At 37.1% G+C, this 17,427-nt stretch overlaps 1 protein-coding gene across 2 annotated transcripts in view; it reads left to right on the top strand.

Moving 5' to 3' along the window:
• ARHGEF3 (Rho guanine nucleotide exchange factor 3) overlaps positions 1-17,427 on the top strand; it is a 126,670-nt gene that overhangs the window by 98,783 nt on the left and 10,460 nt on the right. For both annotated transcript variants that reach the window (XM_086469907.1, XM_086469906.1), the window contains 2 exons: positions 6,972-7,079; positions 15,142-15,312. In XM_086469907.1, the coding sequence (XP_086326033.1) occupies positions 6,972-7,079; positions 15,142-15,312 (279 nt within the window). The remainder of the gene's footprint in view (positions 1-6,971; positions 7,080-15,141; positions 15,313-17,427) is intronic.

Genomic DNA, 17,427 nt, shown 5'->3' with positions numbered 1-17,427 from the left:
AATTTAAATAGTAGCAGACTAATAAAAATAATAATGTTGGGCTTCCTGCCATGACAAATGTTGACTTACCCTTATAAAGTTGACTAAAAACTAATAACCTTTAAAGTACAGGAGTATAGAAATTTAGCCAGTTACATGAAGTCTGAAACAGAGAGGTTCTGTTTTGGTTTGCTGGCACTGCTTGTGAATTAAGTTTGAAACAAAGGTTACTGTACTGTTTCAATTTATAGTGTCTTCCATTTATTACACTTAACTCTTTTGAGACTACGTTAAAACATTCTGCACTAATGAATGCTCCCGTAGCATAGAATGAATGCTTTGGGTTTCTGTTTGTCTTGGTTCACAAATACTAAGTATATCAAAAGGGGGAAAAAATAAACAACGTATTTTTTATAAAATATAAAGAATATTAGCTACCTCAAATCCAGAATTACTGCTGTAAATAATTATCTCAGAACTGGCTGAACTCCAATAAGTTAGGATGTTCTTAACAAGCATTGCCAATTTCAGCTGTTTTGTATGTGGATTGAGAGGTTAGTTTGCCTTTGAAGGTAAACAGGGTAAATTCTGAAATGCTAAGTTCCTGTACCAGTTTTCACATAGCACTTATTTTCTGGGTTGCCTTAAAAATCTCTGTAAATTCCTTTTGTTGAGTTTGTTTTTAAATACAATCAGAAAAATCAACACAGTGTGGCCACAGTAGTGCTGCACGTGGGCTGAAGACACAAATGTAATGACCCCTCAGGGAAATATTTTTCCCTTGTTTGTCAGATTCAGCACCAGTTCTCTGACATGGAGACTGTTGAAGTTGCTGATAAGCGATGGGAGAGTCGGGTGGAAAAACAATCGTACCAACAGTGAACATACATTTGCTTTTACTGTTCACTGGGAGGAAATCAGTGACTAAGCTGGTCAGGAGCATAGAGTGGAAGAATTTTGAAGTGAGGTACTGAAGCAAATCAAGACCTTTTATATGGCACCTAGACTACTACTCCGTGCTCTTCAGTATGTGTTATCCAGGTCATTGGTTCTGCTGTTCTTAGTGCAATATAAAGGGAACTTGGCCTAGTTCTTTTGTTTCCTTCCCTTCTGTTTGTTAGAAAATAAAAACCAATCTTTTGCTTGAGTAATTTATCCATCAAAATGTGAGAATTAAGCTGTGAGGGGCCTTGTTGAATAACAATGTATAGAAAACTAATCACTATTATTAAATAGATTTAACTCGCTTTGACACTCTGCTTTGAACTTTGGGAAATTACATTATTTACATATACTGGTAAAAGAGTTGTTTTATTTTCTGGATGAAGAGCACAAGTGTTAGATTCTTCCCCTAAATAGCCTCCTAGAAACTTTTATATCTGTGTAGTGTGTTATTGGATGCAATATACCCAATTACCAGGTGCTGGTTTCACTAATGAAAAAATAAAAATAACGTCAAATTAGCTGTCGGTAGGTTGCAACTAATCTAAGTGCCTAATTCCTCAAAGGATCTTCTGCTTTAACATGCTTCTGTGGCTGTTTGAGTGCTTAGCTTGCCCCAGGAGTGGGTGCTGTATGCTAAGATTCAGGCTTTTTAATGGTAATCTGTGTGTATTAGAGCCAAAAAAGTTATCTTTTTGCCAAGATATTGTCATTTTGAAATGACCATATTGCAGTTTTAAAAAGCGACACCTCCTTCAGTTATGCAAAGCAAAAAGACTTAAATTTAACTGAAGAGGGAGTTGGCAGAAGTTGCTCAGAAGAGCATGGCTTCCTGGCAGTACTATAGCTGAAGGTGCTTGCTGTACACGCTTCCTAGCTGTCCAACAGCAGAACACTAATTTTTGAAGAGTTATACATTAAAAGCTAGAGCTTTCCTTACTTACTCAGTAGTCTAAACAAGTAGGTTAGAGTTTAATATGTAGAAGATATGAGAGATACAATTGTACACATATGTAGGATCTACAGAATAAATTACAATGAAGAAACAATCTAGAGAACTGTCTCCTTCATTCCAAACTAGAAGAATGGTGAGGCATGGCATCTTTGAAACTCCTTATCTGATAGTTTCCTGACTTAAAATGGTGATAATCAGTGATTATGCCATTGCAATTACTCTAATCTTTCTTCCTACAAATCCCCTAGAAAAGCGAAAAATATAAAAATATACTCTCTCATGTTACAGGTTAGGGACATAGCAGCTGTTTGAAATGTCCACTGTCTGGTTTCCAGAACCATCCAGATTTTGGACACAAATTTGCTTCATCAGTTTGCTCACGGTTTCAAGAGTTCTTTTTGAGACTGTGTATATCCACGGTATTTCCAGTTTTATTTTTTTGCTCTCTGAATTCAAATGTTACCAAAGTCATCTTGAGTTCAAATATACAGCTCCCTCCAAAAGCCATCTGCTCTTTGTTCTAGCCTAGTCAGGTATTAATTTGACTTCACTTGACTGTTCAGCCTTTGAAGTTCCTGCGCTCATGTTTCCCTCAGCTTTACTTAGCTTTATATCAAATTTAAAGCCCTGTCAGATTAACATTACTTGTTCACATATACCAGCTCCACATTTGGAAACTCTGCCAAACTGTAGTCTGGATCTTTTGTTTTCTAACTTACTTCCCGTATTGTTTTGGCAAGCCTGCATGACTCTGAAAATGCAGCCTAACATTTAGTAATTTCAAAACTCTGACATTATTTTTTAATACCAATAATAGCAACTTTAAAAGGTCAGGCAAAACATTGTAACTCCTGAATTTTTTGTCATAACTTGGCCCAGTTCCCAGTCTGGACAGGTGATGGTTGTTGCAAGTGGGTCCAGCCACTAAATCCTATCTCTCAATCCCATCTGCTTCTGAGCTCCCTGAACTGGGAAGGGGAGCAGGAGGGAAGGAGTGATGACTCTGGGTATCTCAGAGGTGCAGACCTGGAATCTGATGTTCATTTTGCGTGGACAGTATGTCCTTACTGGAGCCTCTTCATGCTGGATAGACACTGGAATCTCACAATTCTGCATACCCACGTGCTTAGATTCATACCCCAAAAGATTTTATGATTGCGGGACCCCTGGTTAACTGGAAAATCAGAGATTTTTCAAAGACAAATTAGTAAAATAATGAGCATGTACTAGGAATTCCTAGCTGCAATCAGTTTATTCTTTTAAAAATAAATAAATAAAATTGAAGAGGCTTGGGAGGCAGCATCTGGAATGCAGCTCCCTGATCTTATTGGACTAATGTGCAAGTGCAGATTCTGGTCAGTATCTCTGGGTAAAGCAGAACAGTTCACACACTCTCCTCTTTCAAATCACAACCACTTGATCTGTTGGTTATGGAGAACAGAGCCCTTGGTGAGAAAAAACACCATCTGTTTAAAACTTACATTTTTTTATGCACTTGACTGTGGAATTTTTCCCTGTCCAGATCATTGGTCTCAATAGTTTGTTCAGCTTCTCTGTGGTGCTGGTTTGGAGAAGTGCGACACAGCTTGAGAATGAGGGTATTGATGAAAGGGGAGGTAGAGGTAGAGGCAGAGTGAATGTAGACCATGCCACAGAAATACTGTGATCGAGTGTCTAACAGTTTCAGTATTACTATCTTATAGTTTTAGAATTGTTCCGGTAGTGCTATATTTTTATTGCACAGTCAAAGACTTACCTGTAGAAACTTTATTATTCCACAATGGAGGGGGTGACTCAGTGCTGAGTGCTCTGATATTAAACTTCTCTGAGGATGATACCTGGAACACTAAGGTCTGATGAGTTTTCACTTCCAGTGAGGTATCTTAACCTAGCAGACAGTTTCTAAAGCAGGGTGAAAATCGCGGTAGAAGTATTCAGAAAGCTTTCCCCATAATTAAGAACTTATGATTAACAAGATTTACTTTCAGAACTCATTGGTAAATATGTAAAGTCTCAGACTTCTGAAATTATCCTAATTCTATTGGACAGAATCCTGTAATAACGGTGATCTCTTTTAACAGAATCGAATTCCTAATTTGAACGACATATTTAGGTGTTTTGAATTCTGATCAGATTTTTCAGTGTGAGATCAGAATCCGGTGCGTAGCATGAGCAATCCAAAATAGGGTGCTGACACAGAAGGGGTAGGACCTTTGCAGACATACCTTCAAACCTTTTCCTTTGACTGCTGGGAGAAGTGCTGACCTCTGGTGGCTTATAACAAGAAGCTCGTAGAATAACTTAATGGTTTTTGATGGTGGCTGAAACTCTGTTTGGAGTTCTTTGTCTTTAACATCGATTTCTTTTTTCAGTAAGTTTTTGCAGCATGAACATTAGTAAAAATTATACTGCCTTAGCATTTTTCTCCTTTAAATGGATGGGGGAGTTTTAAAGGGCAGGGGTCTCTACTGTGTTCCCCCTGGAACTGCAGGCATCCTTCCTTGGCTAGGGATCAGCACAGGTTTCAGAGAGCCTTTGGCCCGTCTGATGTGAAGAAGAAGAAATCATAATTCTTTTTTTCACTTCCTCACTCTCCAAGAGAAAGAAGTTGGTTTTCATTCTTTTTCATCAGGCTGATTTTCTCCAAGGTTATTTGATGGTGTGCAGCAATTTTTACAGCTCCCTGAGGTTTATATGCCGCACCAGGCAGAGCAGATTAGGTCCTGGTCTGAGTACTTGGCCTGCAGGCTTTGGGTAGTAATTAATAAACTTCACCTGCAGTCACACACAGAGTATTGAGAAGTATTCAAACAAGTATAGACTGACTTGCTGTTCCTTGCTTAGTTTTAAACACTACTCAGGAAGTTTCATTCAAGTTTTTTGCAGTGCCCTCAAATGAAATGCTGCAGAGATGCAATGAAATCCGGATTTACTTCTTTTGTGATTTCGTTTGCCGTCAGTAGACTCCTCAGAAAATTATGCAAGGGCTTCTAGGCTTAGTTTTGTTATACGCTAAGACTGAAAGACTGCAAAATTGTAAATAAATCACCATGTGTGTGGAAAAGGTCTGTAAGACTATGGGGAACATTTAACTTTCAGAAAGCAAGATATGACTCTGGTGTTGTATAAATCAAATTTGTGCTTTTTTGCTTGAATGTTGTCTTTTGACCAAAGAACATAGACATAGCAGCAATGTTGTAAGATAATAGAAAGGATATAGCAATAAAGGAGAAATCTTTTCTATTAATTCTAATCCCCATCACCCTGTCTTTTGGAAAGTCCATATGGTCTTGATTTCCAGATTTTGCTTTTGGGATGTGATATTTATGCCGAAGTAATCTTTGCTGCTAAGGTAAAGCTGCTAACAAAAGCTGTGCTGCTGGCATAGCACTGCCTGACTCTGTCTGGGACTTCACGTCCTTTCACTGCAGTGCAGCATGATTCATAACAAGCAGGCTCTGTCATGGGATGTTATTTGTACACCAGGGCTGGCATTCTGAATAATAGTAAAAAGGAAACAGCTGATGGCTGAGCTACCAGTTAGAGAAGAATTACAGTGGAACCTCAAAGATTTTTCTTCTTTTTTGGGGGGAGGGGGGTGGGGATGGTGATGCTGTAGATAAGTATGCTAGTGGTGCTGCAATGACGTAAAAAAAATACTCCTTCAAAAACCTGTGTCAAAGACATGGTTGCTGAAAAGGAAGGAATATGAATAGCAGTGCAATGGTGAAGATAAGGATGTAACTTGATTTAGGCTGCTAAAATTTTTTAATGCCAGGTTTCATGTGTGATGGAATATGTTATTTTTGCTAGAGGGTTAAACACTTTGTCCCTCATCTCAGCCAGCATTTATGGATTTCTAGGTCTGCCTGCTGAGAAGTAAATTAAATATGTAGCTGCTTCTCACCTTTCCTCTGTTGCTGTACTAATGGGAGAGATTTTTTTCTTGCCAGTAATACAGATGATGATCATTGCTGCTGAGATTTATTATTTTTTGCTATCAGGAAGTATGACAAATCTGTGTTATTTCCAGAAGGATTTGGATTTCTGAACAAAAGGATAATAGGCATGCTTCATTTTCTTAAAGCTATGTCTAGAAAATTGGAGGCATAGCAAGCCTACACAAACTTTATAGGCATGGCTGAAAAAGAAAGATGAACTGCTTTAGGATGTCCTTGAAATATGATGTTGGATGATTTTTTAACTTCACTTGGAAGGTTTGGCTCTTTCTCTCTCAAAAGTTGCATTTTGCATGTGCTGTTCAAGATCCGTTAAATGTCAGATGGAGGTTAGGAAGCCAAGGGTAACTGTTCTATTTTTATGTATTTATAATAACTTTTTTCTTGTGTTATGATTTCTGTTAATGTTTGGGTTTTAAATCTGCAGGAGAATCGGTATATTATATTGAAGTGGTTATGTATTACTATAAGCCATGTTAAAAGTATATATGAAATGAAAAACATTTAATTGTGACTGCTTTATGGTAGATTTTTGTTTAATTTTCTTTTCTATTTTATGCAAAAAATAAACGCATTATTAATGTGTTTGCCTGTATATATAACTATTTCCATAGGAACATGCACTCAAAGGATAATTACAGTTAAGAGATTTCTGTCTAAATTAATTTTCTGGAATAAAATACATTTAACTGAATAGAGTCACATGCCGACAGTGCCAGAGGCAAAGAAACAAACAGGATTGTTTTTATTTGAAAGTACTCCTTTCAATGACAAGATTATTATAACATGCATTAGCTGCAGAGCACTGCTGAAAATTTCTTTTAAGAATGAGTCAATATAACAAAATTATTTAGTCTTTCTTTATCTTCCTCCCTTCCCCTGCTCCCAGCCATGCCAACTTCTCCATCATTACATTTTTCAGCTGTTTCCAGTATCTGTATGTACCAGCCAAGAGTCATCTGTCATTGTCAGCATTTTAAAACTGCTATTGCTTGTTTACTACCCTAATTACAAACTCGGTTTTTTACAAACGCTTTCTTAGGAAAATGGGCAAAACTGTTAGCAGTTTTTATCCGATCGTGCTCACCCTGCCCCCATTTTTTTTCCTTTCCCTTCTCCTCCTCCCCCTGCTACAGGAGCCCAGTAACAAACGAGTCAAGCCGCTTTCCAGAGTTACATCACTAGCGAGCCTCATTCCTCCTGTACGAGCCACTCCATTGAAGCGGTTCAGCCAGACGCTTCAGGTAATCGCAGTAAATGCATTGCTACATTAAGCCGCATTGCTAAAAGCGGAATACATACATACATATTCACAGCTTCTTCCAGGGTTAGCATGGGAACGTGACTGCACGTAAGAGCACACACCCCAAACAGGTTTAGGCAACTTACAACTATGGAGTCACTCAACTTTAAAACTTGGAACTCTCACCTCAAAAAGACACTTCTCTGTCCAGTAAAAAAAAATAATGTTTTTTTAATTACCAGTAAGAAAACTGTTGCACTTGTAGCATATAAAAGTTGTTATACTAAAGGGTTATGTTGACTTTTAAATTTGATGAACAGAATTTTCCATGCCACTTTCTATTAATGTTGGTTGGTTTCTTTGAAAAATGTTATTTTTGGTATAGTTAGGCATGTAGAACTGCTACGTTTCCTTCTATGTAGTGAACTTTGACCTTGCCTAAACAAAAGAGTTAGTGAACAATCAAAAAAAGTAATTTTCCGAAGCTGATGATGAAAATTAATAAAAGGCAAGCATTTTAAATGCCATTTAGAAAGTAAATTATTTTGTAGTTGCTATTTCTATATTATAGATTAGGTGCATAGTATTTAATATAATTTTGTTACCAAAATATCGGATCAACATTCTCTAAGACCAATTTGTAGGTATTAGAAAGTAAGGCATTCTTTTATTGCAGTGCTGGGCACGCACGTGAATTGCTTTGCAAAGGTGAGCGCGCTTTTTGGTTGCATGGTTACAGCCTTTACAGACCTTTCTCATTATACATTCACTGTCTTTCCCCAAAAAGGTGGTGTTATTCTAATGATTTCCCAGAAATGTTTTACATAGATTCCTTCCCCCTTGCACAGGCTCTATCAAGCAGAACTAAGTGGGTCGGTGGTCTTTCGAGGGTCTCTAGTGGTTACCCGTAGTCTTCTTCACGATGTCCTCTAGTCAAAGCCACCCTCTTGAGCACAAGGCAGGGCCCCTCTTCTGATGCAACCTCTTATTTTTTCTGCAACCATAACAGTTATGTAGATGTTTGGTAGGCATCTCCTTGTTGTCTCCTTAACATCTGGGATGTATAGCTTTGTCTTGTTGATGTCTCCTTGATATCTGGAGCTTTGTCACCTTGATGTCTGTCTGGTATGTATAGATAGCTTTGAGGGAGCTCCTGCTGTTCCTGGGTTCCTGCAGTTTCTGTACCTTCCTCTTTCATCAGCAAACAGGCTATGCAGAGTTTCAGGACCCAAAGTTTCACATAGTTTCACAACCCCTAATTCAAATGTTAGCAAAACCAAAATTCATACAAAAGTAGAAAATTTCACTTCATCACTTGGAGACTAATGGAACTTTAGTTTATAAAGTACTGGTGCCTTCAGACCTTGAGACTTCAAACATTTGGGTGCTCAACTCCTGATGGTTATTGTAAGTGGCAGGCAGTTGGAAGCTGCAATACTGCTGTGGCTCTGGCCTAGGAAGCCAGATTGTTTCCTCTTTAAAACACTTCATGTAAGAAGGCATGTATAAGATCTACAGAAAATTATTTAACAAGCCTAATTTCCTTGATGAGAGGAAGTATAAAAATATCTTGAATGTATTAAGAATGTTACTTAATCAAAATTAGGTTAATTAGAGCTTTACTGAAGTTGTCTGTTAATCTCGAGGAGGAAAGAAATGAAACTTTAGATCTAGGAGTCTTATGACAAATAAATAAAAAGTCATGGGAAAGAACCCCATTTTTCTGGAGTTGTAGTTATCTAGAAAACAGCTTTTAGAGGGTTTCTTTAACACTGATTTTCCTGTGTTTTGTTCCTATGATTTTGAAAGTGCAGACATCTGCATCCAAAAGCTGCAGGAAGGGCAAAATGGCTGAACTCCCCTCAGTCTGGGTTTGATCCAGAAGGTGTATTATAGCGTGACTAGAGCAGAGATGCCTGTATTCCCTGGGGTGTATAAATCTCCTCCATAGTCTGCCTCCAGGAAAAAATTGGCCTGACTCTGAAAGGACTACATTAGTTCCAGTTGTGAGGAGTGTGGAAAGTGAATTAATTTTTGGCTAAACTGCTTCTGAGCACGGCGCTTCCCTTTTCATAGCCTTAGACAGCTGTTGTCCTCATTTAAGTGCCTACGCTACCATTTTGCAATGAATGCCTTTGAGACTGGGTTGTCCAGTACAATATTGTATTTAATAAAGTTTGATTTAGACTACCCGAAACGAACTATCTTTTCATGCATGTAGTAGCAGCTTCCTGTGATGAGACCTACACAAATATGTTTCAGAGCAAATTTTGACAAAAGTAGGAGAGAGAACAGTGGCTTTGTTGCAAGTCCACTACTGTTGCAAGCATTTTGGTGTTGCTCTGTTCATACTGATTATAAGAATATATTTTAATTAATTGTCTGCTTCAAAGCAGATTAAACAGTGATGTTATTCATACTGTCTCCTCTAAGTAACTATGTGCTTGAAGGAGCTGTGATGAGAAATCAATCTGTACGTTCTCCAAATCCTAGGTCTGAATTAATTTCTAAGCGATGAATGCTGGTGATGTCTCTCAAAACTGCCTTCATAGCTGGCTGTAAATTGACTTCTTATCTGATTTTGTCAGCAACAATAGAACAGGGGAAAAAAGACTGACCTTCTTGTACTCGAGTGCCCCATTCAGAATTATTTAGAAACATTCTGGGAAGCATGTATAGCTTTTTTACCTTATTGTGTATTGACACAGCTGTGACTATGCCTTGTGTAACAGTATAGAGCAGGATTTATTTTCATGGTGTAATACCTGTAAAAAGACATGTGTTGATTTTTGTTACTGTATGATTTTTATGTATCTTCGTTGTTAAGTAATTTCAGTCAAAACCCATGTTGCTTCTTGCATTGCTGCTAGATGTTCTGTATCTGTAAAATGAAGAAAACTGCTGTCATTACGACACCCAAAACAAACAACTTCCTCCCCTGGAAGAAAACAAAACGGGCAACAGAACATCCATCCAAAAGACCACTCCAACAGCATCAATGAAAGGAATTAGAAAATTTTGAGTTTCCTTTGTGGCATTTCAAACAAACCTTCTTATATATTCTTTCTGAATGGAAGATACTTTAAGAGTTTATTGTGCATTATTTCCCTTACCCCTGTACATGTAACTTCCACTTTATGTTAATAGACTTTCTGCATGCAGGTTGAAGAGAAACACCTGAGCTCTGTGTAGTCTTTTAAGATATGTTCTTAGCATCTTTTCATGTTTTGCATATTTTATTGATTATAGAGGTATTTGAATTTTTTTGTGTCGTCTTAACTTTATTACAATTTTTCGCATTATTGTCAATACTTTTCCACAAGGATGCCAAGTAACAAAACACATAAAGTCTTTCCAGTAGTCACTCTGTCATGTAAGAGCACTGTAGACTGGCTAATTTAATGCTATTAGCTTCATCTCTGACAAGTCTGTCTGTACAGCTGCAGGACCCCAAATGCTAAGCAGGTGTTCTTATTTGTTTATCAACCTGGAAAACGACTTATTTTACAGCTGTATTTTCAGTCTGCATCAAGCTAGACTAATGATTATGATGATCTGCTGGTCTTATTCACAGCTGTGCGGTTCGGCTTAAAAACTGAAAATAGGATCAGAAAAAGAACTCCAGCTGATGCTGAAGAGAGAAATTAAAGTCTGGCTAGCTTCCTCTGCAACTTCAGTTTTCATCAGTGGGTCTTGAATTTAAGTAGGGACTCCAAATTAATTTTATCTATCTTAGGACACTCAAAATTTCTAAAAATCCTTAAGAACAAAACTCTCTTCAACATCAGTTCTGAATGCTAGGACTTTGATCTGTAGTGCCCTTTTCCCAGTACAGGAAGCTGTTTGCTCTACTGCAGCTGAAATTAAGGTTTGATAATTGCATGGATTAACAGCAGTAACACATAGACCCTTCATACTAACAGTCTTGTAGCAGCCAGTGAAAGCTATTGCAGTCAGATAAATACAGTAAACAAAATCAGGGGTTGTGGCTGGAGTCACCAGCTCCTTTAGTTTTTGGAGTTACATGAAAATCTTAATAATCCCAGATGTCCATAATTTTTAACCAGTATGCTGGACATGTTTTTCAAGGAAGCCAGAAACTAGGAAAATATTTTTAAAAGACTGCAGACATAGAAATGCTGTTTTGACATTCCTAGAATTCCATCACAGGATTCTGTCACGTGACTGATCCCCCCCTCCCCCATTCGTGCCAAGTACCAACCAAAGATACCATCAGAGTATCTTTAAACTTGTTTTTAAAAAATTCTGGTAGAACTTCAGTTTAGGGCTCTCTTCTGCTAAGCTGAAATAGGTCTGTTTATCTGAAAAAAAAAAAAAAAAAAAAAAAAATTAGTATGGTGGTGGAAGTGAGATGGTTAAACCAATGTTGTACATTTATCTTAAACTACCAGAGGGTTTTATTGAAATAATTTTTGGTTTTGTTTATTGTTTATTTGGGGATTTCTTTAGTTAGGCTTATATATCAGGTTTACATTTCATTTCTATTCTTGTCTGTTACAGCATTGATGATTCAAGTATGCTTGACTCTCAAGGGACAAAGTATTAATTTTAGCATCAAATAGTATTTCCCTGATGATGTATTAGTTTGTTTCTTCATAGCTTTACAAGCCAATTTCTGCAACATGTGTGCAAAGGAGAACATAATATGTTAAAATAAGCTTGTATTCCACACTAGAGTATGCGATTCCCAGCCTAACTAGATTTCAGTGTGCCAGAATAAGTCAGTCAGTGTTTTTGCCTTTGCTGTGTTAGTGTATGAAAGAAGGAAACATGCCAGACAAAGAAACCACTTGTTCTTGAAGTGAAATTTGTCTTCATAGTTAAATAACACCTCAAAACATTTCTGTCACTTTCCACTAATAAATACCCTTAATCCAATGTTCCTTATTACTATTAAGCAAGGTACACTATGTATGGTTAACTAAAAGGCTGATGTATGAAAGAAATCAATTTAATATATACTTACTGTGTCCAGGTAGCAAGGATGCTAAGCAAGCAAGTAGAACTTCGGGGAGTTTGGTTTCCTTTTGAGTCTCTTAGCCTTTTTGTGCCCCTTCTGCCCAGCGGAGGACAGTATAGGGCTGTAGAGAATAGTGTCAAGTGTTCTCATGCAGCATAAAGAAACATTACTGTCAATGGATGTGAAAGCTTACTTTTCTCGAAACACTGTAATTTCAGTTTGCTGTTATGGGTGCATGCCATTTTATAACATGATATATGACTTTGTGTTAAAACATTTCAAGATCAAGGCATTTATTTTAAAAATCAGTCTGGTGCTTTTCATTATAAGTACTTTCCTTCATTCAACATAAAACATTCCTTTAAGAAAACACCACGACAAACAAAGGAGCTATATACTGGAGGATGCATATGGGAGTGCATGTAAAGGGGCATTTGACCTTGGTTTATGGAATGACAACTGTTCTGCTTGGCTGCGTTCTCATGGTTGGTGATTTGTGGGTGCAAAACACTTGCCTCTTTTCCCTAATCTCTCCATTTGCATGTGAAAATAATGGGTTCCATGACTCATCATTATAGCAAGTGTAAATTAAGCATGTAATTTCACGTGTGTTGTTCTTTATCTTATTAACTCTTGAAGGAAAACTAGAACGTGACTTGGAAAGTTTTGAAAGGTTGGTATATATATATGTGTGTGTGTGTTTATTTTTAGGGGTTTTGTCAATTCCAAGTAGGGCTCAAAATGGCTTCTGTTAAGAGGCACAGTTTTTATTTATATAATATGTCTTCTGATATTTTAAAAGCATATTGTGTTTATAGACACTGTCTGCATTACATGGGCTCCTATCTTCAGAGAATTTCAAATATTGTACTTTGTATATGCTCCTTTCAACCAGGAAATGAAGAGAATGTATTTTGTTTTAAATATTCTTACCCAAGGCAATTGAATGATGATTGTGTTATGTAAGGCAGGTTTTAATTAACAACAACAAAGTAAAGTATTTCAAAAATGTGAAATACTTGAGGCATTTCAGAGGTAGGACCTCAAAAAGAAGCCTCTAATTTTAACGAAGCAAGAAAGGAATCTTTCCAAAATAGCACAGTGAGAGCATAAAGTATCCATCCTTAGCCTGAAATCTTTCTGAGAATCTACAGGCAAATAGTCTCAAGTCTCACTTAAAATTGGAGTTGGTTTTATCGAAGTTTAAGACCACACCATATAATAGATACAGAGATGCTAATACACATCATCAGAGTGTAGAGGCTCCAAAAATATTAATAAAGCTTCTACCACAGTAGAACCCAGTACTGATATTTCACAATTTGCTATCTGCTAGCACTGATTGTTTAACACATTTCTTCACATGCTGAGAAATAAGAAGGAGCAAGTGGTGTGAAAAGAATGTCTTGTTGCTTGTCATAAATATTGACATACCTTTTCCTTGAAGATAATGTCATTGTTCTTCTCTTTTCAGTCAGATATCCTTTTCACACCTTTCTGTGTGAATTAGTTTCTTGATTTTATCCATCTGAAGAGGCAGGATCTTGCCAGTTGAAAGGGTTTCTCCATGTATCAAAACCAGTTTGGTCAGTTAGAGCATTATGGCAGTAATTATTTAATCCTGCTTGTGGACATATCTGGAATGATTATACCAATCAAATCTTTTATGATTCTGACAGTTTAAAAAAAAGAAAAAACAAAACAGAACAAAAAACGTATTGCCATCAGGTAGCAAGACGATTATTAAGGTGAGAGGAAAGGTTTTGAAGGGCAGTCTCACTTTATGAACCCTCTTTCTGTCACCAAATGAGACGAAAACTGAACTTATCAACACCAGTTTGATATGGATAAGCAGACGCTTCTTTATTCAGTGCTGGGAACACAGGGGACTACTCCACCAAATGTGTTGAATTTTACATTACATTGGTCATCCTTTTACATCCTTTTTTGTTGTCTGTTCATGGTTACATAACTTATTTTACATAATAATGCATATTATTCTTGCGATTAAATTTAACCTTTGCAATTATTGGTTCTCTTAGTTATAGAACCTAATCATTGGTTATTTCTACTTACTTCTACTGATTGGAATCCTTGATATTCAAGTCAAGGCGGAATGGATAAGGGGGTTTCCAAGCAGCATATATGGTCTCTATAACGAGTTTGCTCAGTTTCTCAAAGCAAACTTAAACACAATAGGTAGTACGTAATATAGCTATGGTTAGACTTAAACACAGTAACTAACACATAAGATTACTATTGCTGCCTAACTTAAATGTATTTTACACAGTCTTATTTCCTTATACAATAAGTTTCAGTTATTTTGCCATGGCAACATTTCTGCCCAACTGAGAAAACATTTTTTTTCTTAAGCCATTAATATGTGTTTGATGTAATGCAGCTTTTCATCTGATATCCTCGAGGGTAGGACCTGTTGTTTCTCAGTACAGACATCTTTGAACAATCCCACCACCCCTCAAAATAAACCCCAACAATTTGTTGACTTTCAGTTGATACACAAGATTAATTTATCTACCAGATTTTACTCTCCTAGCTTTCCAGAGTTTTTGTGGAACAACTGAGTCTTTTTTTCAAAATGAACAAAAAAATAGTATGAATACTTTTTTGGTCTCTAAAATTTGCATTCATTCTAAATTTTTAAGTATTAGGTATCTAATGAGGCAGATATGTAACACATGAATAATTCCTGTCTGTTTACTGAATTGAAACTTTGTATCTGATGAGTTGTTAGTTTAGTGTGCTGGACCATTCTACCATTATCCCTGTAGGTCATTCTTGTTGCATGGTACGTGAATGCTTTGTATAGTTTTAAGCATGTTGAGAACTGGACATGGACATATAGTTCACTGCAGGGATGGAAGTCCTGGCCTTCTAGAAATATGTATTAAAATAAGTTCTCTTACGTTCCTAGTACTAAACACTACTATTAAGTTCACAGTAAGAACTAATTAGACAACGTTTGTTTGTTGTACTGAACTATGTATATAAGTTCCTTAGGGAAAAAAAAACTGTAACGTGAAACTGTTCTAACAATAAAAACTATTCTTATATATATTTCTAGCGTTCTATCAGTTTCCGTAGTGACAGTCGCCCAGATCTGTTCAGTCCACGACCATGGTCTCGAAATATGCCCCCTGCTAACACAAAGCGGAGAGACAGCAAACTATGGAGTGAGACCTTTGACATTTGTGTAAACCACGTGCTTACATCTAAAGAAATCAAGCGTCAAGAGGTATAACTTTTTTTTTTACCATAAATTTCATGTTCAAAAGTAATCTTTAAAGCATGGAGTTCAGGAATGCTAGTAGGCATTAGGAGAGCACTTGAAGCTTTCCTGAAATAAAACAGAACATCACCACCTCCACTAGAAGCAGAATTCCATCCCTAGCCTTTAGAATTCAAGCTATATTAAATAACTTTTTTTTTTTTTTAAATCAGCTCATTGTATTTTCTTAATAAATGTGAAGTTACTAAGATATATTGTACTACAATTGGCTGTGTGTGTGTACATGTTCTGTATGACAGTTTCTGTAATTGTTACCGAAATGTCAGTTCAATAACTCTCCTAAGACCAATTTGTAGGTATTAGAAAGTAAGGCATTCTTTTATTGCAGTGCTGGGCACGCACGTGAATTGCTTTGCAAAGGTGAGCGCGCTTTTTGGTTGCATGGTTACAGCCTTTACAGACCTTTCTCATTATACATTCACTGTCTTTCCCCAAAAAGGTGGTGTTATTCTAATGATTTCCCAGAAATGTTTTACATAGATTCCTTCCCCCTTGCACAGGCTCTATCAAGCAGAACTAAGTGGGTCGGTGGTCTTTCGAGGGTCTCTAGTGGTTACCCGTAGTCTTCTTCACGATGTCCTCTAGTCAAAGCCACCCTCTTGAGCACAAGGCAGGGCCCCTCTTCTGATGCAACCTCTTATTTTTTCTGCAACCATAACAGTTATGTAGATGTTTGGTAGGCATCTCCTTGTTGTCTCCTTAACATCTGGGATGTATAGCTTTGTCTTGTTGATGTCTCCTTGATATCTGGAGCTTTGTCACCTTGATGTCTGTCTGGTATGCATAGATAGCTTTGAGGGAGCTCCTGCTGTTCCTGGGTTCCTGCAGTTTCTGTACCTTCCTCTCATCAGCAAACAGGCTATGCAGAGTTTCAGGACCCAAAGTTTCACATAGTTTCACAACCCCTAATTCAAATGTTAGCAAAACTAAAATTCATACAAAAGTAGAAAATTTCACTTCATCATAATGATAGTTGATATTTTGAGATTTCATTTTGTTGTTCTAGTAACGATGAGCATGCTGTTTCAGGAACAGGTATTAATCAAGTGATATGTACACACAGAAATGCATAATCATTTCCCTTGTTGGAAAAGGGTGTCTTTGAGGAAGTTTTCAGTGCTAGAAAGATGAAATCTATCTTCCAACGCAACAAAAAGAGTATGACAGTAGTTTTAATGTGTTGTACCTGACATATTCTAAATAGTTCATGGTACAGCTAATGACAGGGCTCCTGTGGAATCGAGCATGTTTTTTCCTAAAGGAATTTCTAGCAGTATCAAAAAAGTTTATAACAATCTCTCTGAGAATACTTCAGGGACTAAGTCATAAATCAAACAACAGTAACATCAAGCACTTCTTGTGCTGATTTTAACATTGTACAAGAATTCATAGGAAATAACTTTAAAAACTTTAATAACTTAAAATTGAGAACTTCAAAGGCAGCTTATTGAAAAATAAACTGTAGAAACTGTTTGCATAGCGTAACAGTCATTACTCTCTTGGGGCAGGAGCCAGGATCCTTCGTAGAGGCCAAATAAAGGAGCTGTATTCCAGGAAGTTTTGCATGAGGGTTCTGCTTTATATTGGTTCCTATACTGCATGTCTCAACAGAATACTTGAACCTCTGCCATGTGCGTGCTGTCAGTTAACTGGCGCTATGGCAAGCCTTCCATGCGTGCATGTTATCAAGCTAGGAGAATCTATACTAGCTGAAGATGTTCTTCCATGATTTGTGCAGGTGGAAAGCCTTGACTGTAAAGTCAGTAATTCTAAGTGACCAAAATGTTATTGATTTTTACTGCACCCCAGTTTAGAATGAAATCATGCAAATGAGTAAATACAATGGTATTTTGACAAGCCAGGGTAGTGGTTATTTTTAATCTGCCAGCTTTAAAGTCTCAAATCTGCTTCAAGACAAGTAACTAACTTCAGCCGACAGTTGAGTAGAGCTCAACCTTCTTAACAAAAAAATGAACTGGTACCAAAATAAAAGTGCTCATTACCAAAGAAATGTTTTAAAGATCAGTCTTTTACTTCCTAGACCACCTGGAACCTTTACTA

Source organism: Leptosomus discolor, chromosome 9 (genome assembly GCF_034619465.1).
Source record: "Leptosomus discolor isolate bLepDis1 chromosome 9, bLepDis1.hap2, whole genome shotgun sequence".
NCBI classification, from domain to species: domain Eukaryota; kingdom Metazoa; phylum Chordata; class Aves; order Leptosomiformes; family Leptosomidae; genus Leptosomus; species Leptosomus discolor.
The sequence above is the reverse complement of the archived record's forward strand: the minus strand, read 5'-3'. Positions and strand labels throughout refer to the sequence as shown.